At 42.3% G+C, this 26529-nt stretch overlaps 2 protein-coding genes across 2 annotated transcripts in view; one reads left to right on the forward strand and one right to left on the reverse strand.

Moving 5' to 3' along the window:
- The window catches only part of LOC310854421 (gamma-aminobutyric acid receptor subunit beta-3-like), a gene marked incomplete at both ends in the record, with an annotated part of 123562 nt that overhangs the window by 86233 nt on the left and 10800 nt on the right, over positions 1 to 26529 (reverse strand). The gene's annotated exons all lie outside the window — the stretch shown is intronic.
- The window catches only part of gabra5 (gamma-aminobutyric acid type A receptor subunit alpha5), a 54558-nt gene that overhangs the window by 3352 nt on the left and 24677 nt on the right, over positions 1 to 26529 (forward strand). Inside the window, exons 3-5 of the mRNA XM_083759061.1 lie at positions 1657 to 1724; positions 4742 to 4962; positions 19451 to 19533. Coding sequence (XP_083615187.1) covers positions 1657 to 1724; positions 4742 to 4962; positions 19451 to 19533 — 372 coding nt within the window. The remainder of the gene's footprint in view (positions 1 to 1656; positions 1725 to 4741; positions 4963 to 19450; positions 19534 to 26529) is intronic.

Below are 26529 nucleotides of genomic sequence, written 5' to 3' on the forward strand. Positions count from 1 at the left end.
GGTTAAAAGGTTTGAATAATATGGATTATATTTTAACACAAATCTTCTCTTCTGGGGTCCCTGCATGGCGTGAAAACAATACAGTACATCATTTTGGGGGTCCTTTTGAGAACCACATGGTTTAGAAGGATTAGAATAGTGTATAGAGGCCCAGGCCGTAGCGTAACGGTCTGGGCACCGGACTGGTAATCCAGTCGCAGTGTGCCGCGGGTTCGACTCCCGGACCCGACACGGCCTTTACTGCATGTCATCCCCCCATCTCTCTCCCGTTTCCTGTCAGCCTACTGTCTGTCCCTTCAAAAATCAATAAAAGGCGTAAGCCGCAAAAAAATATCTTTAAAAAAAAAGAATAGTGTATAGAATCGGCCTTGGGTCTTAATGGTTTTAAGTACGTCGGCGTTTCTGACGTTTTTAAAAGCTATATTGCCCGCCACGGCCAGCGATTGCAGCACGCACGTGACCCTTAACCTTCCTTCCCAGGCCCCCTGCTGTACAGCCGTGGAAAGGCCACCTTTTACTCCGGCGATTTCACGCGCTGATTGGCGGTTAATGGTCAAAGTCTTGACAGATACAAGCTGTAGAAAAAGTGGCGAGTGCGGATTCCTTCCATGTCAACTGTGACTGTAATGTGAGGCGAACACGTGTCAGGGCCGCTGTCTCCCCTTGCAAACCACTGATGGGTTCATCCGTTTCTTGTGCGATGCCGTGGAAAGAATCGGTAAATCGATGGAGCCCTCTCGCCTCTCTCGGTGCAAAACCCTAACGCCGCACATGTACAGAAGATGTCTTTGCACACAGTGCTCTCTGACTGTCAACCTTGAGAGCCCAGCACTTTTCCATTCAGAGACGGAGACTTGCATTTTCAAAGAAGCTATTGAAAATAATGCATTTTTTTTCTTTTTCTTTTACCCAGTTTGATTTTCTTCTCTCTCTCTCTCTCCCCTCCCCTCTCGCTCTCTCTCTCTCTCTCTCTCTCTCTCTCTCTCTCTCTCTCTCTCTCATCTCTCTCTCTCTCTCTCTCTCTCTCTCTCTCTCTCTCCCCCCCCCCTCTCTCTCTCTCTCCCCTCTCTCTCTTTCTCCTTTTCTCTGTGGGTAATTTTCCACCACCATACACCGCCTTGTCCAATCACTTTGCCACTTTTATTTGTGTTGTGGCCATGGACATGTTTTTCCTCCTGTCTTTTCACTTCAGTGTACTCTCTTTCCCGTAATGAGGAGACAATGGGCCCTGTTTTGTCAGTGTAAATGTCTGACGTGTCATGGCTAAAGTGTGCTTGCCTCATCCTGGTAACCGTTGCTACCTCTTGACAAGAAAGTCTATAAATACATACGAGCACAAAACACTGGGGCTGTCATTCGCCAGTCAGTGGCGCTCGCTGCTCCACTGTGAGCATGAGCGTGGCAGCTGATTTTCGTGACATTGCTGGTGGGAATGACAGAACGAATAAATACAAATATTGTCTTTCAGACATACTGTACGACGTACAGTACAGCCGACACATTGGAATTGCAAGGTGTGACACGAATACGTATAGTAATTCCCTGTTGGCCCCCACAGGCAGTGTGGAAATTCTGTTCACGAAAATGTTTGCTTTCTCTCCGTTCCTTTTCGGTATGACTCACCATAGTGTCCCCTCAACCCTGTTGCTTCTGCAGAGAACGTCACAGAGATCAAGACGAACATCTTTGTCACAAGTTTCGGGCCAGTGTCTGACACAGAGATGGTGAGTACAACAGCAGTGAATAACACGAAGGGCTCAGGGGCTGGCATTTCTGGGAGTGTGGGGACCTTTTAACCCATTTAGACCTGGCATTTAAAACAAATCATGACAGTTTTCTGAAAAACCCATGTTTCTATGTTCGGTTCGCAAACATATTCATGTCAAGGACCCCAAATATATATGACATTGGCCGCCGACCCCCATCTGAAAATATGTTGTTCCGGGACCAAAGATTTGCAAGCAGCAAAGATTTGAGTTAAAATGTTCACTCTTCAAAGATTTGAGGCACATTTTCACGATTTTTCAAAAATAGCAGACCTACAAGCTTGTAGATCTGCTATTTTTCAACCGCTAAAGTACAAAATAATGCTTAAAACACTAAACGGATTCCCGTCCCAAAAAGGGTTTTAAGCGATCATTTTTTAAAACAACATTTTGACAAGAACACAATTTCACTTGCCCTTCACTGTCAACAGATTGAAAGAATTACGGTATTCGGTGTTGCAATGCTGACATATCCATAAAAACGTGATTGAGAGACAGAGAGAGAGAGAGCGAGCCTCACTTGCAAGATAGCTCTTTTTACTGCGATGGGAATAGAGTGCTACAGTTTGCAGTCGACCGTATAGCTCAGTGGGTAGAGCAGTCTCCTGGGACAATGTTCCCAAACTGAGGGTCGGCAACCCCAAGGAGAGTTTCCAGATGAAGCTTAATGTGCAACATTGTTTTTTTCACTCAACAGTGAACAAACCGACATACAGTATAAGTGTACAGTATGCAGATTATCTGTCTATTTCTACCTTTCTGACCTTTTTAACCCAGTAGACCTACCATCGATTCTACAAATATCTTCTACATTTTAACAGTTTTCTGAAAACCCTAAGTTTCTATGTCAGTGGTTCTCAACTTATTTCATGTCAAGTACCCCCAGAATTATATATATTTGGCCGCAAACCCCCATCTGAAAATATGTTGTTCCAGGGACTCCCCCGGAACAACGAGTTGTTTTCGTCGACTAAAACTAAGACGAAAAATGTCCGTCAACTACCCTGGAAACTAAATGAGAATTAAGCTATGATGACTAAAACTAAGACTGAATGTATTGACAATTTCGTCAACAAAGAAAAACTAGACTAAAATGTTAGGAAGTGACTAGTGACAAGAGATCCAGTATAAGTCAGTTTACACTGCGACACATTGTGAGGTTGTAGATCAGCTATTTTCAGCAAGTGTAAAATTAGCCATCAAGGTCCGCCAAAACACATCACCTGTACATTTATGCGACTATGGTTGACTAAAACTAGACTAAAACTAAAACATTCTAGAGACTATGACTAAAACTAAAATCAAAAATTGCTGCCAAAAACAACACTGGTACATGTAAACAGTACAAGGTACAGCTAAAAAAAAAAATGTTGTGTGCCAACGCCGCACTTTACAGAAATATCCGGTTCCGTCACAATAGGAAAACACATTACATTACTTCTATCATTAATGTCTTACACAAAATGATATATGACACATGCCATACTAATATTCACGGCTTATAATTCCCTTGAAAAGGTTATACAGATGTGATTGATTGATTGATAGCAGCTGACCACTCTGTGGCTCATAAAAGCGTGTCAGGCTTACTAGCACTAACAGTGTCATTAGTCTAAGGGGTTCGTCGTTGCATTTGCGTTGCCATTGGCGCCTTCATTTCTTAGCCTTGGAGCCAGTCGATATTTGCGCGTGGTGGTGGTGGAGACGTGGGACGCCTGTGATGGATTTCTGCATCAGCGCATCAGAAAGATCGAACGCAATCTTATAGGCTGTTTAGAAAAAGCATGGATGGAAGGATGGCGGAATGGCCAGCACAAATCTTGTGTAATCTAATAATATCCTATTTATTTTTTCCTCTAAACTGAAAAATAACCTTTCCAACATTATACCCCATTTTAAAATCCTCAACTTCTGATTTCAGAGGTAAATGATTGGCAGTGTAGCACAGTCTTTCTGTCGAGCCGATATGCACAATTATCAGCACCCTGACTCTGTTTGACCCGAAAAGAATAGAGCCTTAATTAGTATAATTGGTAACAGCAAGTAATTGGAAGCAGCTCAACAAGCCTTTTTCTTAGAGAGAGAGAGAGAAAGAGAGAGAGAGAGAGAGAGAGAGAGAGAGAAATCAGGTAAATAAACAAATCGAAAACATTGTTACTTTTCAAATTCAAAAGCCAGCAGATCTACATTGCACATCTGCTACGTTTGATGCCTTTTTGTGTTGTGCAATAGGCGTTGGCTAATGTTGGCGCTGGCTCTGAGGTGGGTCCCCAGCTACATGATGGAGTAGTTGGTAACCAAATGGACCCTTAGTAGGCCTATTAGATCTTTAACTCTTGAATTAAGCACGAAGTAATTACAGATAATAATTTAACTCTTGAGAGCGTGTAAGATAACACACAGTCACACAAAATCGTCACTGGTGGCCTGGTACGGTTAGCTCAACCGTCTGGGCACCTAAGCTGCTGAGCCAGCCTGACGGCGTGCCGTGGGTTCGACTCCCAGTCCCAATCCCGACGGCCTTTGCCGCGTGTGTCCCCCCCCCCCTCTCTCTCCATTTCCTGTAGGTCTACTTTCAACCTATCAATAAAGCCAAAAAATATCTTAACCCATTCTGGGCAGGGACCCCTTTTGGTGTTTCAAGCATTATGTTACACTTTAGCTATTGAAAAATAGCAGATCTACAAGTTTGTATAGGTCTTGAAAAATCTTTGAATATATATATATATTCTTTCTTTAACTCAAATCTTTGCTTCTGGGGGGGTCCCTGGAATAAACATATTTTTAGATACATATATTTTTGGGGGTCCTTGACCGTTGACGTGAAAATGCTTGAGAACGACAGACATATAGAAACATGGGTTTTTCAGAAAACCGTCACGATTTAGACGACTTTTATAGAATCGTCCTCGGGTTTAAATGGGTTTTTTTTTTTAAAGAAAAGAAAAATGGACACGGGGTGCTCTTGGTTCCAGGAGTACACCATCGACGTGTTCTTCCGCCAGAGCTGGAAGGACGAGCGGCTGTGCTTCAAGGGCCCCATGGAGATGCTGCCGCTCAACAACCTGCTGGCCAGCAACATCTGGACGCCCGACACCTTCTTCCTCAACGGCAAGAAGTCCATCGCCCACAACATGACCACGCCCAACAAGCTGCTGAGGCTGAAGGATGACGGGACCCTGCTCTACACCATGAGGCGAGTGAGCACATAGACATAGAGACGTATCGACCAGGGGTCTGCAACCCTTTTCACATTAACCCATTCTGACCTGAGATCAGATTCATACGAGGTTTCCGTCGGACACCCACTGGTCCTGATGAACCCATTCTGACCTGAGATCAGATTCTAAAAATGTCAGTCGCTCTTCGATTTTTCAAAAATAGCAGACCTACAAGCTCGTATCGCGCCACCGAGTGGCGCGATACGAGCTTGTAGATCTGCTATTTTTCAATAGCTAAAGCATAACATGATGCTGACACCAAAATGGGTGCCCGTTCAGAATGGGCTAAGTGCCATGTTTTCATTTTCGTGATAGTCAGTGTGCCATATATGACACCACATTATTCCCAACTGATTTCGATTGTCCATAGGATACACATAACCTTAGAAATATTTTCTTTCACATCAGGATGTAATGATCATTAAACTCAGAGCAATAACCCACCTATTTCCCATCCTCAGTCATGACTCATGAGTTAGGATTTTAAATGTACAATTATGTGCAGGATGTCATTTGTAGATGTGAGTGGACTTAACTTGAACTGGCTGAACTTTTTTGGAATGTAAAGAAAGAACATCTCTGTCTCACACTTATGCCAGTGTGCCAGTGATCCCTCCCCTGTGCCAATGTTGGCACCCATGCCTAAGGTTGCCTGGCCCTGGTATAGACGAAATAGATCAGGTCTATAGATGAAAACCACTGTTCAATTCTTAGTAAAAAACAAAAAACAAAAAATTAACTAAATTGATTGTTTGGTATTTAGAAATTGAGCTCTCTGTATTATGTTTTATGTGCCAGGCTGGACTTCAACACCTGTTCTTTTTTGGCAGCAAATTTAGATTTTAGTCATAGTCTTCTTTGGAATAAAACTTCATTTAGTTTTAGTCACATTTTAGTCATCTGAAATGTTTTAGTGTTTTAGTCGACTAAATGTCATAAGTCGACTAATTCTACAGTTGATTTAGTCGACTAAAATGTATTTTGGCGGACCTTGATGGTGTCGTAATGGCTCATTTTGTACTTTCTGTAAATAGCCGATCTACAAGCTTCTAGATCTGCTATTTTCAATAAAGTGTAAATTGACTTACACTGGATCTCTTCTCTACTGGGTCCCTTCCTAACATTTTAGTCTAGTTTTTATTTGTTGACGAAAATGTCAGTACATTTAGTCTTATAGTTTTAGTCATCATAGCTTAGTTTTCATCAGTGAAAAAAGGTAGTCGACGGACACTTTTTGTCATAGTATCAGTCGAGGAAAACAACACTGGTTACATATACATATTATGTCATGTTATATCAGGACAATGCCTCTTCAGTGAGAGTACCATCTGAAGGGCAGTAGTGATGTGGTTCATGGATGGAAGCCAGCACCACAGCAAAACAGTGCCACCCAGTGGTCGTCTGTGTAGTAGCCTGATATTATTTAAGGGGTCTAAAGGAGCTCAATCATACACACTAGCTTTTTAGTATGTTTGCAACACTGAAAACCATACACCCATATAAGGAAATAATGAAATTGAATAATAGTAATACAATATTATAATAGTAAATAATAATTATGCTGCGCGAATAGCATTTTAAAAGTGTTTATCTTGCGTGTATCAAATCATCCTTTGCAGATATTAAATCAAATGTATTGATTTACATTCTCTGCTTCTCTAACTTGGGTCAATACATCAGTGGTTCTCTGTCAAGGACCCCCAAATAAATATGTATTTGGCAAGCAGACCGCCGTCCGGAAATAGTTCTTTCAAAAAATGAATTCCAAATTTTTTGGCATATTTTGAGCTTTTGTACATTCCAATTAGCTGTTGTATATAGAGCTTTTAGTGGATGCTGTTGTCTTAACCCATTCTGGTGGGAACCGTTTTTTGGTGTTTTAAGCATTATGTTATACTTTAGCTATTATAAAAAAAAGCAGATCTACAAGCTCATAGCGTGGCACTATGAGCTTGTAGGTCTGCAATTTTTGAAAAATGTGAAAATGTGGTGCAAATCTTTGAATATATATTCTTTCAGAGCGAATGTTTTTAACTCTACAGTAGGATACCAGGAAAAACCTAAACTGAAACAACATACGATCTACAGTAAATTGAACATTTGTGGATAGATACGCAAACGGATATGTCTAAATATATTTTCGCTGTCGGGTGGAAACCAAAACGTCCAAATGTCCAAAATGTCCAAAACTGTTACTTTTCAGGATTCAAATCATTAAAAAAAAAAAAGAAACAGCAAAAGTATAGCAGATTTACAAGCTCAGAATGCGTCGTTCGCGCCATGTTTCGACCTTGCGGATCTCCTACTTATGACGCTGTCGTGTGATGCTGTGGTAAAAAAAAAAAAAAACCCACAAAAAGTTACACCATGTCTTATGGGATAAGAGTGTTCTGCCTGCCAGCAACGACATACACAGTACATGCATAGCAAGTGAACAAGAAAGTAACAAATTATAACTACTAGTATATCTTATAAACAACAGGCGACAAGAAGTGGTACAGGGGATGACTCAGTGATGCATGCGCGCGCGGCGGGGGGTTGCTAAAGGGGTAGTCCGTGACTACTACTACTGCTGCTCTGCCAAAAGAGCTCCCAGCTGGCCAAGGGAGATAGCCTTCTGGACTTCTGTTCAGCACATGTACTGTACTCGTCTACATAAGCCATAAATGTCTTCGCCCAGTGTTTCCCCCCCCCCCTCCTCCCCTGGCCTTTTTCAGGGGGGGGGGGGGGGGGGAGGGGGGCGCACTTGAAAATCATCAAGACTAGTGTCTGCGCCGCGCCCCGGCCACCCACCACGACCACTTTCAACACGGCAGCCATTGGATTGGGCCGTCATGTATTGTAAAGTGGTCGGGAACAATCAGTTGATTGTGTAATAAAAACATAGAGGCCAGAGGCTGTCCACCTCATGAACAGCTCTCAGCGGGTAAATGGCGACCCAATTGGTCTCCGGTTCCAACTCCGATGTTTTTGATTTCCCCCCCTGGGGTTTAAGAGTTTTTAACCATTATGTTATACTTTAGCTACAGTATTAAAAAATAGTAGCGCGACACCCAATCTGCTATATTCATATATATATATATATATATATCGTGAAAATGTGGCGTTGGAACGGGTCATTGGAACAACATATTTTCAGATGGTGGTCGGCGGGCCAATTACATATAATCTTTGGGGTCCTTGACATAAATGGAAAAAAGAACCACCGCTCATCCGCTGAAAAAACTTAAGAGAGGTGCTGGAGCCACAAAGGGAACATGAGAAAAAATAAAGGGAAGCTCCGCACACTCAGATCCGCGCACAATCAACGTATTTATTTAGCAAGCTTTCGGTCTACTGACCTTCTTCAGGCATCAAGGGGTCCTTGACATGAAATATTGAGCACCACTGATATAGAAACATGAGGGCTTTTCAGAAAACTGTCACGATTTTAGAAGACTTATTTTTTTTCATTTCGACTTCAGGCCTAAATGGGTTCATGTTTGCGGTTGGCATATACACAGCAGAGCTCATGAGCGCAGCGCGGCGTGACCCTTTGACCGGAGAATTAGAGTAACTCGGCGGTTTGGCGACGAATTATCCCGAGGACTTATCCCGGGGAGTTTACTGTACCCGCAGGACTTAAGAGAGTGACACTGTCATGGATGAGAGCACTCTGTGTGATAGAAGAGCGGTAGTGCTGCCATGCTGCAGAGGGAAGTTAGATTATATACACGTCGTCGCTGTAGAGGAGTGGAAACCTTGTATGTAAACAAAACTGTTACTTTTCGAGGAAATGGAAAAACGTTATTCTTGGTTGTGAAGGTCTCTCTCTCTCTCTCTTTGTCTGTCTGCCTCTGTCACACACTCAGACAGACACTCAGACACACACATGCACACGCCGCGCACTGCGTACACACACACACACGCATACACGCTCGAGTACGCGCATTGAGTAGATAAATATGTAGAGTGCTTGCCACTTAAAAGGAGTGTGTCGATCATAGACATGGTCCATGCACTCACGTGCGCACGCATCGGCACGCGGGCCATAGATGTCAGCCATGTTTACCACATTAATCAGTCACGGCAGCCCTGACCTTTGAACTCGACAGCTTAGGAAGCAGAGGATTGTGTGTGTGTGTGTGTGTGTGTGTGTGTGTGCACGTGTATATGCACATGCACATGCACATGCACATGCACATGCACATGCACATGCACATGCACATGCACATGCACATGCACATGCACATGCACATGCACATGCACATGCACATGCACTCACATGCATGTTTGAATGTGCTGCACATCTGTTTCAATGCATTTGTGTGTGACAGATATATCAAGTGAAGTTGTGACTGTGTGAGTTATTGCGTGCGGGCGGGCGGGCGTGCGAGACAGACAGACAGACAGACAGACAGACAGACAGACAGTGTTTACACTCTCAGAGCTAAATGAGCACACTATGCTACCGTGCGTTAGGCTGCCGTTAATCACATGCTTGCTCGTAACAGTAACAACCAGAGTTTGGTCACTGAGAACACCACCACTGTACCTAGACTCATGCAGCACGGCTTCCATATCTTACACAGACTATACAGCATTATATCCCCAGGGCCCGGCCCCGGTTCAAGACTTTGTGGTGCCCCAGGGCTTTGCGTCTCCCGGGAGGTCATTATAAAAATGTTGCCGGGACACAGACAACATTACACTACCTCAGCTCCCACTCCGGGGACAGCATTTCGGCAGCCGTTATGTAGAATATAGTCTTGTTTTGGTTTTGTTGTTTGTGCCGGCGGATTTGGTGCCGCAGGCTGCTGCCGGGGCCTCATTAAACCATTCTGGGCGTGAACCCCTTTTGGTGTTTTAAAGCATTATGTTATACTTTAGCTATTGAAAAATAGCAGATCTACAAGCTCATGTGCCGCGCTACGAGCTTGTGGGTCTGCTATTTTTGAAAAATCGTGAAAATGTGGCCCAAATCTTTGAATATATATTCTTTCAGAATGAGTTTTTAACTCAAATCTTTGCTTCTGGGGGGGGGGGGGGGGGGGGGGGGGGGAACCACTAATATAGAAACATAGGGTGTTTCAGAAAACTGTCAGGATTTAGAAGACACTTGTAGAACCGTCCTCGGGTCTAAATGGGTTAAACCTGTTAGCATTAGCAGGTTGAGGCTATACAGTTTGTGTATAGTGACATGGCCACTTGTAATGCTGCGCTGTCCAATGTTCACACTGGCCTATACTTCTTTGACTTCCTTCCTTTTTTTTGCACTCCTTCTTTAGATACAACCTGTCACTCTGGTCGCACGGTAACGACGCAATGGTTTTTATAATCCTTATGTTTCATTCATTCATTCACAAACGTACACACAACCCCAAAACAGTGTCATCTCATCATGCCCCCCAGTCAGGCCAAAGGAGCGGGGGGGTATAAGGCAGGCCTCCCCGGTGGAGATTGACGAAACACACATTTCTAATTCCTTTTGTCTATTCTCGCTCGCTCGCACGCACGCACACACGCACGCACATACCTGTAGGCCTACAGTATAGTATATGCATACATTTCTGTCCACATCCATTCATGGATGTCGGTGTACAGTGTAAGCCCTTCCATCTTCGAGCCAGATAATAGCTAAATGTGATTGCAGTGTCACCCCATTTGAAAAACATTAGCCAGCAGCAAGCCTGTGGATTTATGGAGCAAATCTCCATGCATGCATTCGTCTCCATGGATAATTCATAAAATGTCCTGAACCACAACACGCGCGCACACACACACACACACACACACACACACACACACACACACACACACACACACACACACACACTGCGAGTGTAACGCACGGGGGGTTTGATGGCAACCCCATTACAGCTGGACACAAAATAGGCTGCAAACAAAAGGCATTCACAGTGCACACAGCCAGCATTAAAGCCTGAGTTAGACTTCCGTGCCGCGACGGTGTCGCACGCCTCCAAAAATAGCTGCGAGTCGCGAGCTTTGCGTATCGGGGCGGTTTTCTGGCGCGCGGCAACGGTGTACGACAGAGCTATAAATTAATTCATTTAGACCTAAGTTCGATTCTACAAAATGTTTTCAGAAAAACCCAATGTTTCTATGTCAGTGGTTCTCAAACATTTTCCATGTCAAGGAAGCCCAGAATTATCTAATTATCTAATTATCTGTATACCCCCCAGAAGCAAAGATTTGAGTTAAAAATGTTCGCTTAGAACAACAAATATATATATTCAAAGATTTGCGCCACACTTTCACGATAAAAAAGAAAATAGCAGACCTATACAAGCTCATATCGCGGCACTCTATACAAGCTTGTAGATCTGCTGATAGCTATGAAGTAGAACAGAATGTTTAAAACACCAAAAGGGGTTTGCCGTTCAGAATGGGTTAATTCATTATCAGCCCGCTGCAACTCTCAGCAGAGGGGATTCTGTTCCGTTATCATCGCGCTCAGCTTGGGTTTCGGCCCGCTTCTCATTCGGAGACCAAACCGACGCGCATATTACATTGATAGCGCTGTCGGGGCGCTCGAGGATTTGAATGACACTGGTGGCTTTCTAACCACAGTGGCCTATTGAGCGTATTATGTTGCACAATTGACAATCTCGTGTTATGAACAAAATTAGATTAAGCCCCCCCCCCCCACCCCCCGCCGCCCCCCTAATTCATATAAGCCCTAATGGCAATTTATACTTAGCTGAAAGGCAGTGTTGCTCGGCGGGAAAAAAAAGACAAATCGGTTATTTCTGCCGAGCAGTCATGTGGCAAAATATAAATTAGCCTTAAGTGTCAAGTGTACAAGGACACATGAATAATTGGAACATTGCAGTTCATTGCCAACAGCCAAGTATTTGTTCATAATATGATCATATAACCTGCTCTGCATAGGCTAAGATGTGTTATTATATGTGCATTTAGATTTTATTTTTGTGCCTCGCCGCCACCTATTTTATTATTCCTAGCCTATATGTGCATAAACAATTCATGAATCTGAGAATATTCAGTTATGTTAATGCCATGTTTATTGTTTATGTTTATTTTGACCTGGGAACAATTCGACAAATGTCTTCTAAATCCTGACAGTTTTCTGAAAAACCCATGTTACTATGTCAGTGGTTCTCAAACTATTTCATGTCAAGGACCCCCAAAAATTATATGTATTTGGCGGCCGACCCCCATCTGGAAATAAGTTGTTCCAGGGACCAGGGAAGCAAAGATTTGAGTTAAAAACGTTCACTGTGTAAGAATATATATTCAAAGATTTGCTCCACATTTTCACGATTTCTTCAAAAAATTGCAGATCTACAAGCTCGTGAGCTTGTACATCTGCTATTTTTCAATAACTAAAGTATAACATATACTGTAATGCTTAAAAATACACCAAAAGGGGTTCCCGCCCCAAAATGGGATAAATAGAAATCACCCCCTGGGGCGTTTTCATCATCTGTCATTCGTCAATCGTCATCATACATCATCACATTCTGGCCAATCACAATTTGCGTCTTCACCTTTGTCATCAATGTTTGTGACAAATATTCCAACACATTGATGCTGCGTGCCAAGCAGGGAGGCATTGGGTCCCATTTTTACAGTCTTTGGTATGAACCCGGTCGGGGATCGAAGCGGTTTCAGGGCGGACACTCTAACCACAAGGTCACTGAGTCACCTGAACACAGTGAACACTGCCACTGTACATTATCCATGTGTGTGAATGCTCTCGATTTCCATCTCCAAAGGAGGAGATATATATATAAATAAAAAATAATAAAATCACTTGACTGATTCAGCCAGAATAAGCAAAACGTATAATACAATTAGATAATCACTCACAGACGTGGAAAGCAACCTGAACCCCCCCCCACCCCCCACCCGGGAGACCAATTGTGTCGGACTGTGGCAGTGAGACTTATCAGACAGCAGAGTTTATTGAATATTTCCTGAACCCACTGTCGATAAAACACCCCAGTTTTATAAAAGACACTTACGATTTTGTGGACAAAATTAAAGCTATTATAGTAACAACAAGTTTTATTTACAAATCAAAGGGACGGCCATGGGATTGCACCATCTTATGCAAACATTTACATGAGCATATGTGAGCAGACAGCACTAGAAAAATGCAGACTTTAACCGACACATTACTATAGGTTTCTGGATGATATATTTGGAATATGGGAACATAGCAAAGAAGAATTCCAGGAATTTATTGATGTTCTAAATAGCCATCATAGATCCATAACGATAAAATTTGTGACACACACTGAAAGGATTGACTTTCTTGATGTAACAATCTTCAAGGGCCCAAACTTTAACACAAATGGGAAACAGACACCCACGCCCTATTACACAAAACGTCATTCCACCCGGCACACTCCTACACAGGGATAGTCAAATCACAACTACTAAGATTCCATAGGATTTGCACGCAAAGAAGTGATTTTAAAATAGCTTGTAAAACACTATTTAAGGCCCTCAGACTAAGAGGATACACTAGGACATTCCTCCGGAAAGCTCAAAGTACCTTCTTAGAAATAAGAGTACGGGATCCAGGCCCTAAATTGGCCCTGATAACCAGTTATTCAACACAGAGCACACTAGCCAACAACAGAATAAAAAGGAATTTTGAGAACCGAACGGATGATCTTCTAAAAGATTATAAAATTATATCGGCCTACAGAAAAAACAAAAACCTTAAAGATGATCTAGTACACAGCAAGCTAAAAGAAATCAACACACCAGCACGCCAGGGACCAGAATACTTCAAACCCAAACAATTAGTCAAAAATAGAACTACAAAACACGTGTTAGAGATGAAACAACAAATAACAGCCAGAACCAGCAACTGCATTTACTTAATCACATGTGAAAAATGTGGTTTACAATATGTCGGAGAAACGGGTAAAATAATAGGTACAAGGCTGGGACAACACAGATACAATATTAACAATGGAAAAAAGACAACCACAAGGTTTGTGCAACATTTCATGGCTCACGGCATTGAAGCTCTAAAATGCGCTGGACTTCAACACAATCCCAACTGGACAGTAGGACAAAGACGTTTTAATGAAAAACAGTGGATTAAGAACCTCAACACGGATTTTCCTGGAGGCTTAAACATGCCTAAAATCAGATCTTGAACACAACAAAACTTAAACTCAGGATTAAACTGGAGAAATCTAAAAATGATTGGATCAGACTTCCTTCGGATACATGGCGAATGCATTTATTCCTTGCATTGTGCCTACACATGTTGCGACTTGCGGTCGCAACATGTGTAGGCACAGTGCACTGAAGTTTTTTAATTCCCCCCCTCCCGAAAAAAATGAAAACCCGAAAAAAAAGGGTGTTCCCGAGGGGGCTGGAGGGGCAGGACACTTTGTTTCCCTTTTTCTTTCCGCTTCATTTGTTTTTTTATTATAATCATTGGCGAGTGTGTCGAGGAGTCGCATGAGGCACATTTGGAGCATAAACAATGTGGCACACGAGGGGATTTCTTTTAGGCACATCTGCTGCGGTGTCGCAGTTGAATGTTATTCTGCTCTCTGGAAGAAAACAAACAACATGCTTCATCGTCTAATGGATGTCTTCAGCTTGAGCGCCCGGTGGTTCCCCATGAACTTGGTCATTTCGACGACCCCCACGACTCCTGAGAGCTGTCCAAATGGAACGGAACCAATGGTTCCAATTTGTTCCATTTGAGGATCAGCGTCTCCAAATCTGAGGCCATAGTTCTCAGCAGGAAACCGGTGGCTACTTTCCCTAGTTGGACGCACTCTGAGCCCAACCCCACTTATAAAATGCACTTTTTGTCCAGAAAAGAAAAAGGAAAAATCTGGTCAATGGGGCTTTTCTATTGACAAGATGTCGAGGGTGGTGTAAATAAAACATATTTTGTCTCCCGGTGAAATATTACATTTTCTGGCCAAAAAGTGCATTTTATACACGAGTTCCACATTGATTATTTATTGATTCCTGCTTACAGTTGTTGCTTTTTCTGTTCAGGAGTAATTTTTTGCCTGTGTGGAAAGTACAGTACATTTTCTCAAGTACTTTTACATCTTTTTGATAACCTGCTCCACTACTTCTCAGAGGCAAACCCTGCACTTTTCACGCCACTACATAAATATCCCTGATAACATTTTAACAACACATTGTGTTACACAAGTATTACACAAGTGTTTTACAAGTTATACACACGTTTGTCTGTACAAGTCTGTTAATACAAGTCCCTGGTACAAAATATTGTCAGACGGACGGGGAGCCAATGCTAGAAACGTAGATCATTAATCAAAAAGCCGATCTCTTTAGTCCAAAACCTTTGCAGCGTGGATGACACCAGCTGAACGTAGCCAGCCATACGGGCGGTACGTCGGTACACGGTTCCCAGCGCTGCAGGCGGTGAACAGCATGGCCCCACGCCGCTGCATGTGCTTGCTGCTCTGTGCTGTGTGTGCGCTGAACCTGCACGCAACCCCACAAGGAATTGGGTGACTCACTGGGGGGGAAACAAGTGCCCCTCGACCAGCAAAACAGTATCGCTTAAAAAACAAGTCATTATCAGCTTGAATTCCAGTCTCGTGCATATTGTACCATAGTGGGGCTTTCTGTAGTCGCGATTGCAGTCTCTAGTAGTCATGGTGCGGTGGGGGAGAGGAGAGCGGGCTTAGGGCTCCATTTTCGTCACCGCTAAACCCTTTATCCTTTATCTTTGCCTTTTTTTTTTTTTTACTATTTTGCTAAACATTTTTGAATAGTTAAAATGTCTACAAGCTCACAACGTGTCAATGTAGATTGGCTAGTTGAACTATTCAATTTATTTTCTTCAAAATAGTAAAAAAAAGTTTAGGACCTGACACCGGGCACTGCACTATGTGGCGGTGTGGAACGCGCGTGTCAAATTTGACCGGTTCTGGAGTTGCGTGGGTTACAGACGTACCGTGCACGCGTATGTACACGTCACACGGAGACGTGCATTTATCTTAGGATTTGTAGCCTATATACTCTGAGTTACTAGACTTCTAAGGCAGTGGTTCCCAAACTTTTTCATGTCAAGGACCCCCAAATTGACACTCATTAGCCCGCGGACCCCCATTAGAAAAGATATGCCAGGGAGCCCCATAACGGCTCTAGCAGAGATTCTCAACCCGTTTAATTTCAAGGACCCCCCAGTTTGACATGCATTAGTCTACTACGGACCCCCATTTAATGGCATTTCTATCTCTGTGACACCCAATTTATATTGTGAAATCAATGTTAATTTTACTCTGAAAGTGTACAAATGGAACCAAATGGACCCGTTACTCCATTAGGGTCCATTTGGTTCCATTTGTACACTCTCAGAGTTACAGACCCATAAGGCTCCATTTGGTTTCAAACTATCATTTAGCTGGGGACCCCCTGGAACTCCCTCAAGGACCCCTGAGGGTCCCTGGACCAGTGGTGTAAAAATAAATAGGTATGATTTGTTGGTATTTGTACTTTACTTGAGTATTTCCAATATCCAATACTTTTACTTGATCACTACATTTATTTGAACAGTTTAGTTACTATAGTTATTTTGTAGATTAGAGTATTATTACAAAATATACATTACCCACTTCAGCCCTACAGTGTATATATATACCTGTACATTTCGGCCATTTGACAATAGCCGATCTACAGCTTGTAGATCTGTTATTTTCAAAAGATCTTTATACATTTCGTTCCTGTCGACACCTCATAACAAACTTTTGAGGTTTTTGATTTTTTTTTGTGCATAAATCAGTGCTATTGAACACCATTTACGTCTGTGTGTTGTTTAGAAAATATTGAACCAATGGAAAGTAGTAAAAAGTGCTTTGGACAAAACCTCTAAACTCCATTGGACCCTCAAAATGTCTGCTAAAGCAACTGCCTCCACCACCTCTCCCCCAATAAGTAATTGACAATATATGAAGTTACAACACCAACTTTGAGGAGGCTGTATTGCTTTGTATTACAAATATAAGGTTTTCTTAATTTCCTGAAAATTTTATATTTTTCATTTCCTGAAAAATGAACATTTTGGAGTTATGAGGTTTCCTCCTGACAGCAGATATTTGAAAACTGAAATGGGACATTCTGTATAACTTTTTACTTGTAATAGAGTATTTCTTTTTTATATTGCACTATTTATACTTTATTCCTAATTAAACATTGGGAGTATTTTGAGGAAAACACTGACACTGACATCTTTGTCCACAAGGTGTCAGTGTTATCACTATGATGCTACTCCTCAGCCCCTTGCTGAATGAGGGTGAAGTGTTTTGCAAAATGACTAGACATTAAAGATCACAACAACTGTGTTCCCCAGTGACTGTACGTACGTACTAGCTCTTACATAAATCTGTTTGCAGCAGGACTACTAGGACTACTAGGACTACTGTACCATATTTATGTGGGGTGGGGATGGACCAAGTACAGTGCTATAGTCTATATTATTGTATGTTCACAGTCACACTGTACCATTTGATCTCATCTTCTTTTTTGTATAGGCCAGTGTTGTTTTTGTCGACTAAAACTAAGACGTTTTTTTTTCACTGACGAAAACTAAATGGAAACTAAATGAAAACTAAGATGGCTAAAACCAAGCTAAATGTATTGACAATTTCGTCAACAGATAAATACTAGAAAAAAATGTTAGGAGGGGACTAGTGGACAAGACATCCAGTATAAGTCATTTTACACTGGGTTGCATGCTGAAAATAGCAGATCTACAAGCTCACAACGCAGCTTGTAGATCTGCTATTTTCAGCAAATGTAAAAACAGTCATTACGACGGCAATAAGGCCCACCAAAATACATTTTAGTCGACTAAATCACCTGTAAAAATCGTATAATATTTAGTCGACTAAAACTAGACTAAACCCCAAAACATTCCAGGTGACTAAAATGTGACCAAAAACTAAGCTATATTCAAGAGACTAAAACTAAAATCAAAATGTGCTGCCAAAAAACAAACACTGGTATAGGACTATAGGTTTATTTCCTGTGTTGCAGTGTTTGCTAATGTCAATAGCTGACAGGAAATTAACTCGCGGGCGCTGCGCGCTGTTCCCTAGCAACAACAATTCCACTGACATGGTTCCCGTACGGAAGCAGATTATATTCTCTGCACCCTAGCTGCATTCGCTGAGCCATGTGTGGATGATTTATTTCACATAAAAACAGTGGGTATATGAGGGCTGCCAAGCAGGGCCCAGAAAACATATACAATATACTGTAACACCAGCATGGGGAGCTCATCCAATGCAAAGAAACAACAACCAGTATGTGTTACATTTAGAACGGGAACCTCCTTTTGGTGTTTTTAGCATTCAGCAATTTTTTGAACAATCTTGAAAATGTGGCACAAATCTTTTAATATAGGCTATATATATTCTTTCAGAGCGAACGTTTTTTTAACTCAAATCTTTGCTTCTGGAAGGTCCCTGGGACAACATATTTTCAGAAGGGAGTCGGCGGCCAATTACATATATTTTGGGGTCCTTGACATGAAACTGTTTGAGCACCACGGACATAGAAACATAGGGTTTTTCAGAAAACTGTAGAATTGTCCTCAGGTCTAAATGGGTTAACAATGTAACACCAGGATGGGGAGCTCCTCCAATGCAAAACAACAACAACAACCAGTATTTATTAACCCATTTAGACCTATAAGTTCGATTCTATAAATGTCTTCTAAATCATGACAGAAAAACCTACAGTATGTTTCTATGTCAGTGGTTCTCAAACTATTTCATGTCAAGGACCCCCAGAAAGTATATGCAATTGGCGAAATTGGCGAAAACATTGCGAAAATAGCAAGTTACAGCACATTGTGAAGCAATGCATTGTAAGCTTGTAAGTTGTAGATCGGCTATATCCACTATTTCTCTGAACTTTTGGGAAACTAATCTCAAATAAAGCCTTAAAAAACTAACACTAATACTTTAATTGGAAATAAAACATCAAAACTAAATAATAAAAAAAAAAAAGCTAATGATAAATGCAAAACTGTAATAGCTTTGCTGGGCAGTAGTAATAGTAACTTTCAATCAAACATATTATTACTGCTAACAAGTTCTAGACCTTGTCAAGCCTGTATTAACCTCATTGTGGATAAACAATAGGTTAATAAAAGATATGGACAAACTGAGGTTTGTCCAATAATAATAAAAAACGTTTTTTTCCTTTTTTTTGGAAATAAATATATTTGTACATTTTAAAACTGTGTACATTAGTGACTATAACTATAATCTACCTGATCTTGAGGCCTACAAAATCGAGAAAAAATAAAAACTAAACTTTTTTTTCTTCTTCTTATCAACTAGTCAACTAGTACCAACAAGGTCGACTAGTGGATTTACTAGTGGACTAGTAAACTAGTGGACTAGTTGCTTAATGCCCTGGTTCCCATGCAGTGAGTGATGGTGCGTTCTGTCTCTGTGTGCATGTCTTTAGGCTGACCATAGCGGCAGAGTGTCCCATGCAGCTGGAGGATTTCCCCATGGACGCCCACGCTTGCCCTCTCAAGTTCGGCAGCTGTGAGTTATGTTCCCTGTGTCATTACGTGCTGCTTTAATATCCACTGTTATTGTAATGTTGGTGCACATTGCTTTTAATATATTTAGGCATATTTGTATATGGTATGGCAACAGAGGGTGTGTAATATAAGGTGACCAACAGTGGTTGGACTACTGTAGCCTATAGTGCATGCCAGTGACCAACAGTAGACAATGTGGTTCGGTTTCCAGGTGTCTGGAAAGGAGCCAGCTTAGGTGGTTCGGGCATCTGGTTAGGGTTCCTCTCCGGCGTCTCCCTAGGGAGTTCCTCGAGGCACGTCCCACTGGGAGGAGACCCCGGGGCAGACCAAGGCGCAGTTGGAGGAAACACACCGACTCACTGGCCTTGGAACGTCTCGGGATCCCCCCAGGAGGAAGTCACTAATGTTGCTCTGGAGAGGGAAGTCTGGAGCACTCTGGTGGAGCTGTTGCCCCCGCGACCCGACTACGGAGAAGCGGTTGAAGATGGATGGATGGATGGTTTCCAGGTGTGAATGTGTAGGGAGGCACACGCAGATTAGACAAATAGACACACTTTATGTCACTTCATAAACACATGAAAACTGGAAAAAAAAATGCAAAATATCACGGCATACCATCTTTAAGTGAAGCAGGTCATTTCTGGGGGGTAAAAATTAATTGTGATCAGCGGACCTTACCTGGAAAAAGAAATGTAAAAAGAACACCTTATTTTTTCATTACACTAGTAATGAAGATATCACTGCACGGTTGAATAATGTCTTTGGGTACTAACAGGCTAGCTATTTCTTTAATCGAGTTCCACCCTCTAAATTGTTGTGTATTGTGAAACCTAATTTGATATCAAATTATTGCACAGCAATTTAATGCTGCGATCCTGGACTTTTTCTTTTTAATAAAGAAAACCTAATCAATCGGTAAGGTAGAGTGTGTTAATACAAAATACCTACATCCCACCTGCAGTGGTCGCGGTTGGTCTCCCTACTGTTCCATTGAATCATTTCAAACCCTGGTGTCGGCTAGGATTCCAAATATCAATAAATAAACTAAGCAATGAATACAATTTCGTTCAAGATTGCAGCATTTAAATAATTTTTTTTTAAAACATATTGCTTTCCTATTGCTTAGATATAAGTTGTTCTAACCTCATCGGAGAGGGTGCACTTTTGATTTGATTGATTGAATACGTCATTGATGATTTTAAATGATGTAAAATGATTTAATAATACACAAGGCTTGTTTCCACTGTGTTCCATTAAACATCCAACACTCCAAAGACTGGACCAATACGACAATGCAACCATAGAACAACTACAGTATACGCAACAATACAGAAAATATGAATGTCGGGTGGAAACCTCATAAATGTCACACACACACACACACACACACACACACACACACACACACACACACACACACACACACACACACACACACACACACACACACACACACACACACACACACATACACATACAGATAAGTGGTTTCTGCCAGTGTTGTTTTGGCAACAAATTTTGATTTTAGTTTTAGTCATAGTCTCTTCAACTTTCTCATTTAGTTTCAGTCACATTTTAGTCACCTGGAATGTTTTAGTGTTAGTCTAGTTTTAGCCGACTAAATCTACAGTTGGTCTAAATCAACCAAAATGTATTTGTGTGGGCCTGGATGCCATCGTAATGACTGTTTTTACACTTGAAAATAGCCGATCTACAAGCTTGTAGATTGACTATTTTCAGCATGCAACCAAGTGTAAAATGACTTATACTGGATCTCTTGTCCACTAGTCCCAGACCAACATTTTAGTCTAGTTTTTATTTGTTGGCGAAATTGCCGGTATATTTAGTCTTAGTTTTAGTTATCATAGCTCAGTTTTCATTTAGTTTTCGTCAGTGAAAAAAATTGTTTTTTAGTTTTAGTCGATGAAATCAACACTGGTTTCTGCCCGACGTCAACGATATACAGATTATAAATTCATGATAGGTGGATATACACTGAGGATGTACACTTTTTTTTTTATGCGACAGCCTCCTCATGCACGCGAATGAAATCCTCATCTGACCTGATCCCAGGTCAGGTGGTAGGACGGGTCAAGGACGTGTCACATCGGCTCTGTGTGACAATGTCAGTCCTGCACACGTTCCATTTCAGGTTGTCTCAGCTGATCGCTGATGCATACCCGTGGTCTTTATGCCGTTGGCCTCGCAACTCAGAAAAGGGTGTATATATAGGCTATAATATGCAACAATCTGATTCAGCCTTAACTTCTTCTAATCCAATTTAGTCGCCAAGCACTATTAGCCCACTCTGTTCATCGCCGGGGAATTGCATTTGTTGCACAGTAACATTAGCCCGCGTGAACGTTTTATGAAGACGTATTGCGGTGCCGTTGTTAAGTGGGGCTTAATGATTTTTAATAACGTGACATATTTGAGGGCGATGGCTTTGAGCGGAATATACCAAGAGCAGAATAAACAAGACCCGAATTAACCCACTCTGGGCGGGAACCCCTTTTGGTGTTTTAAAGCATTATGTTATACTTTAGCTATTGAAAATTAGCAGATCTACAAGCTCATAGCGCGGCACCGAGTGCCACGCTATGAGCTTGTAGGTCTGCTATTTTTGAAAAGTATTGAAAATGTGATGCAAATCTTTGAATATATATTCTTTCAGAGCAAACGTTTTAAGTCAAATCTTCTGGGGAGACAAATTTTCAGATGGGGGTCGGCGGCCAATTACATATATTTTTGAGGGTACTTTGACATGAAAATGCTTGAGAACCACTGACATAGAAACATGGGTTTTTCAGAAAACTGTCAGAATTTAGAAGGCATTTGTAGAATCGTCCTCAGGTCTAAATGAATTCAAACGGATCCGGAACAAAGTCGAGCTATTATAAAGAACCATGGCTACAGACCTGTGGTTCTCACAGCTGGGTGAGAAGGGGTACTCGAGAGGGTTCCAGCTAGGCGGTCTGCAGCAAAAATGAGTGAATATTGAATCAAAATCCCTTCCACCACTTTTTTAAATATAAAAAAAAACGTCAATATCTACAAGCTCACAGCGCGTCATGTCGCATCACGACACGTGAGCTTGCAGATGCTATAAGCAGTTTCAGATAGGGGGTCCGTGGTTGTCTTCTATAGGGGTCCAAATCAATTTGGGAGTCCTTGACATGAAAATGTTTAGCACACCGTTTCTCAAAGTGGGGTCCAGGGTCTCTCAGGGTTTTGGAGGGGTCTAAATTGACCCGTACAAGTGTACAAGTGACAGTATACAAATGCAACCAAATTAACCCTGAAGAGGTCCTTGAAATGCAAAAGTTTGAGAACCAGTTGGCTTCCCACTATAGCCATCACTCCGCACACACAACATGACCTCAGACCAGAGTGTAGAGTAGGAGAGTGGGCTATAGTTCCAAACATTGCTCCTAGTCCTATGGCCGGAACTATCCCCATTTTGAGGTATTTGTACTTTACTTGAGTATTTCCAATTTCCATTACTTTTACTTCTACTCCACTACATCTCAGAGCCAAAATGTGTACTTTTACTTCACTACAATTATTTGAAAACTTTAGTTACTAGTTACTTTGGCGATTTTAATTTTGATTAGAAAACATACATTCAACTACTTCAACCCTATACATTTCGACCAATTGAAAATAGCCGATGTACAAGCTCACAGTGCGTTGTAACGCGTCGCATTGTGAGCTTGTAGATCGGCTATTTTCAATAGATTTTGTACACATTTTGAACTTGTGAAATGGGACATTCTGCAATATGAGTACTTTTACTTTTAGTACTTTAAGTACATTTTGATGCCGATACTTTTGTACTTTTACTCAAGTACATTTTCAATTCCGTACTTTTACTTGTAACAAAGTAGTTCTAAATTGCATGTATGCATGCATGCATGCAAAGGTCATGGGCAGGCTGAGCCTGCTGTAGGTGGGCGGGGGGGAGGAGGGTGCACGGAGAGACAATTCTTGTCTTTGGGCTAAAGGGATGAAGCTCTTAACACGACACTTCCGTGACGGATAATTAGTCGCACACATTTTGCTCTGTTAATCTACTTACAAGTAAAGAAGCAGGTGTCTCTTATTGGCACAACTTCGTCAAACGAAGCCGCTGCAAAAGTCTGCAATGCTCTGTGTGCACGTGCGTGTGTGCGCGCGTGTGTGTGTGCACGTGCACGTGCGTGTGTGTGAGAGAGAGAGAGAGACAGAGAGAGAGCAGAGCTGTTGGAAAGTTGCCACGGTTCTGGTTCACTCGCCAGTCGCCACGGACAAATCTTTCATGTTACTCGCCGCATTTAATGAAATCCCTGTAATTCCTTTGACCTCGCCGTCATTTGGACCTGGGCCACGCAGGGGGGGGGTCTCCAATGTAAATGATAAATACCTTGCTCTACTAGCACACACACACACACACACACACACACGCACACTCATTTGAATTGCATTCACTTTGTCGCTCAATTACTGTCAGCTGCTGCAGGGCTACTTTTTAAGTGGATGTCTCGATGCATGAGCTGACTCATTTTATTAGTCCACTGATTCTCAAACGTTATTTCAAGGGCCCTCATGACTCTGAGAGACTGCAGATGGAACCAAATGGACCTGGTAATTTGGTTCTATTTGTTGCACGCTCAAAATTACAGACCCGTAGGGGTCCATTAGGACCCCCTCAGGGAACTCTTGAGGGGTCCTTGAGTGTGGGATGTGTGGTCGATGGAGCGTGTGTGAAGAGCAGTGTTGTTTTTGGCAGCAAAATTAGATTTTAGTCGTCTTTTGATTAGTTTTCATTTAGTTTTAGTCACATTTTAGTCACATTTTAGTCACCTGGAATGTGTTAGTGTTGTCATGCGATTTTAGTCGACTAAATCTACAGTCGATTTAGTCGACTAAAATGTGTTTTGGCGGGCCTTGATGCCGTCGTAATGTCTGATTTCACACTGCTATTTTCAGCATGCAACCAAGTGTAAAATGACTTATACTGGATCTCTTGTCCACTAGTCCCTTCCTAACATTAAATTTTTAGTCTTTAGTTTTTATTTGTTGACGAAATTGTCAATACATTTAGTCTTAGTTTTAGTCATCATAGCTTAGTTTTCATTTAGTTTCCATTTAGTTTTCGTCTGTGAAAAAAGGTAGTCGACGAACATCTTTCATCTTGGTTTTAGTCGACAAAAACAACACTGGTGAAGAGTTACATTTCCGTGTGTCTCAGTGAGAGTGTATAAAATGATACAACTACACATGGATGTAGGTTCATCCTGTTATCTAACTCAACACACAGTATGCGTTGTGAGCTTGTAGATCAGCTGTTTTCATTCAATTAGCCTATGTACAGTATATGCACTGTACATAATAGGTTTAAAGTAGGAATGTCCCGATACACTTTTTTTCTCTTCCGATCCGATCCCGATACCTCGATTTCTGTGTTAGCCGATAACGAATACCGATACCAGTGTCGTGATTTCATGTTGTGTGAAAGAGCCCTCGCTTCACACTGGGCTGATTTTCTTTTTTAATTTGTACATTTAGTTTCTGTACATCTGTATTGTATTTATATTCAGGACCCCAGGAAGACTATAGAGGCTGTTTCATATGTGTCTCTGGGTCATTTCATTTTTGTCCGATAATCAATGAAATGGATTGATTTTGATGAACTGCCCTCTCCTCAGCCACCCCCTCTCCTCAGCCACCCCCTCTCCTCAGCCAGTCCCTCTCCTCAGCCACCCCCTCTCCTCAGCCACCCCTGTCTTCCAGTGCTCACGCTGCACATGGCTGCGGGGTTAACCACTGACGTGTGACAAAAGGCTCCGCTCTGCATGTCATCATCATCATCATCATCATCATCATCATCACAGCGGGAGGGACATGTAAACCGTCCCTGTTAATCTGAGGCTGTCCGTCTACCGCCGGCAGGACCGTCACCTTTGACCCCTGACCCCTGCAGTGTGCTTTACACACTGGCCTATACTGTCAGACAAGCCGCCATGCGGCCAGCACAAACACACGTACTGCACAGCCGCCCGGAGCTGACCGCATCGCACCCCCACACAGTGGAGGAAATTCAAATGAGCCTATCGTTTCTGCAGTATCCTAACGTTAACCGCGTGCGTGCATGTGTAACCCATAAAATAAACACTACAGTATGAGTCCTGTTACACGTCCGTGCGTGCGTGCGTGCATGCAGAGAGCTGTTGGAAAGTTGCCACGGTTCTGGGTCACTCGCCACGGACAAATATTTCACTGAACTCGCCGCATTTAATGAAATCCCTCTTAATTCTTCTGACCTCGCCATAATTTGGCCCTGGGCCCAGGCAAGGGTGGGAATACTTCTCCAATGTAAATTATAAATACCTGTTGAGCCTCCACTCACTACTCACACACACACACACACACACACACACACACACACACACACACACACACACGCGCGCGCGCACGGTGATGAGAAAGCACGGTACTCCCTTTCATGTTATAAATGTCACGGGCAGCAGAGCCAAGCTATAGCGGTCGGTCAGGAGATGTACCGAACTGTCTCCGAGCAACAAGATCACTAATACTCTGTGATTAAAGCGCTGTTGCCAAGGCCACCCTTGTGGTCGAGGGACCCGCTCACTGTCCCTCTCCCCCATTGTTGAATGAATCGCATACTCTGATCACGTGTTGTACTGTAGTGTTACACGCCTTAAAAAAAATCTCATGTTTCTAATTCTATGTCAGTCGTTCTCAAACATTTTCATGTGAAGAACCCCAAAAATGATATGTAATTGGCCGCCGACCCCCATCTGAAAACATGTTGTTCCAGCCCCCCCCCCGGGGGGGGGCTTCTCCACATGAAAGCCCCTCTCTCGTTCCTTATCTACGACAGACTAGTGGAGGGATTCTGATCCCCTAGAAATTAGACAAAAGGGGGTGGGGGGTAAGTATTACAAGACAATCAATACGGATGTGCCTTAGTGACTGGCACAGAGGGAGAAAGAGA

The sequence above is a fragment of the Protomyctophum parallelum genome (assembly GCF_964188405.1).
Source record: "Protomyctophum parallelum genome assembly, chromosome: 23".
Classification (NCBI taxonomy): Eukaryota; Metazoa; Chordata; class Actinopteri; order Myctophiformes; family Myctophidae; genus Protomyctophum; species Protomyctophum parallelum.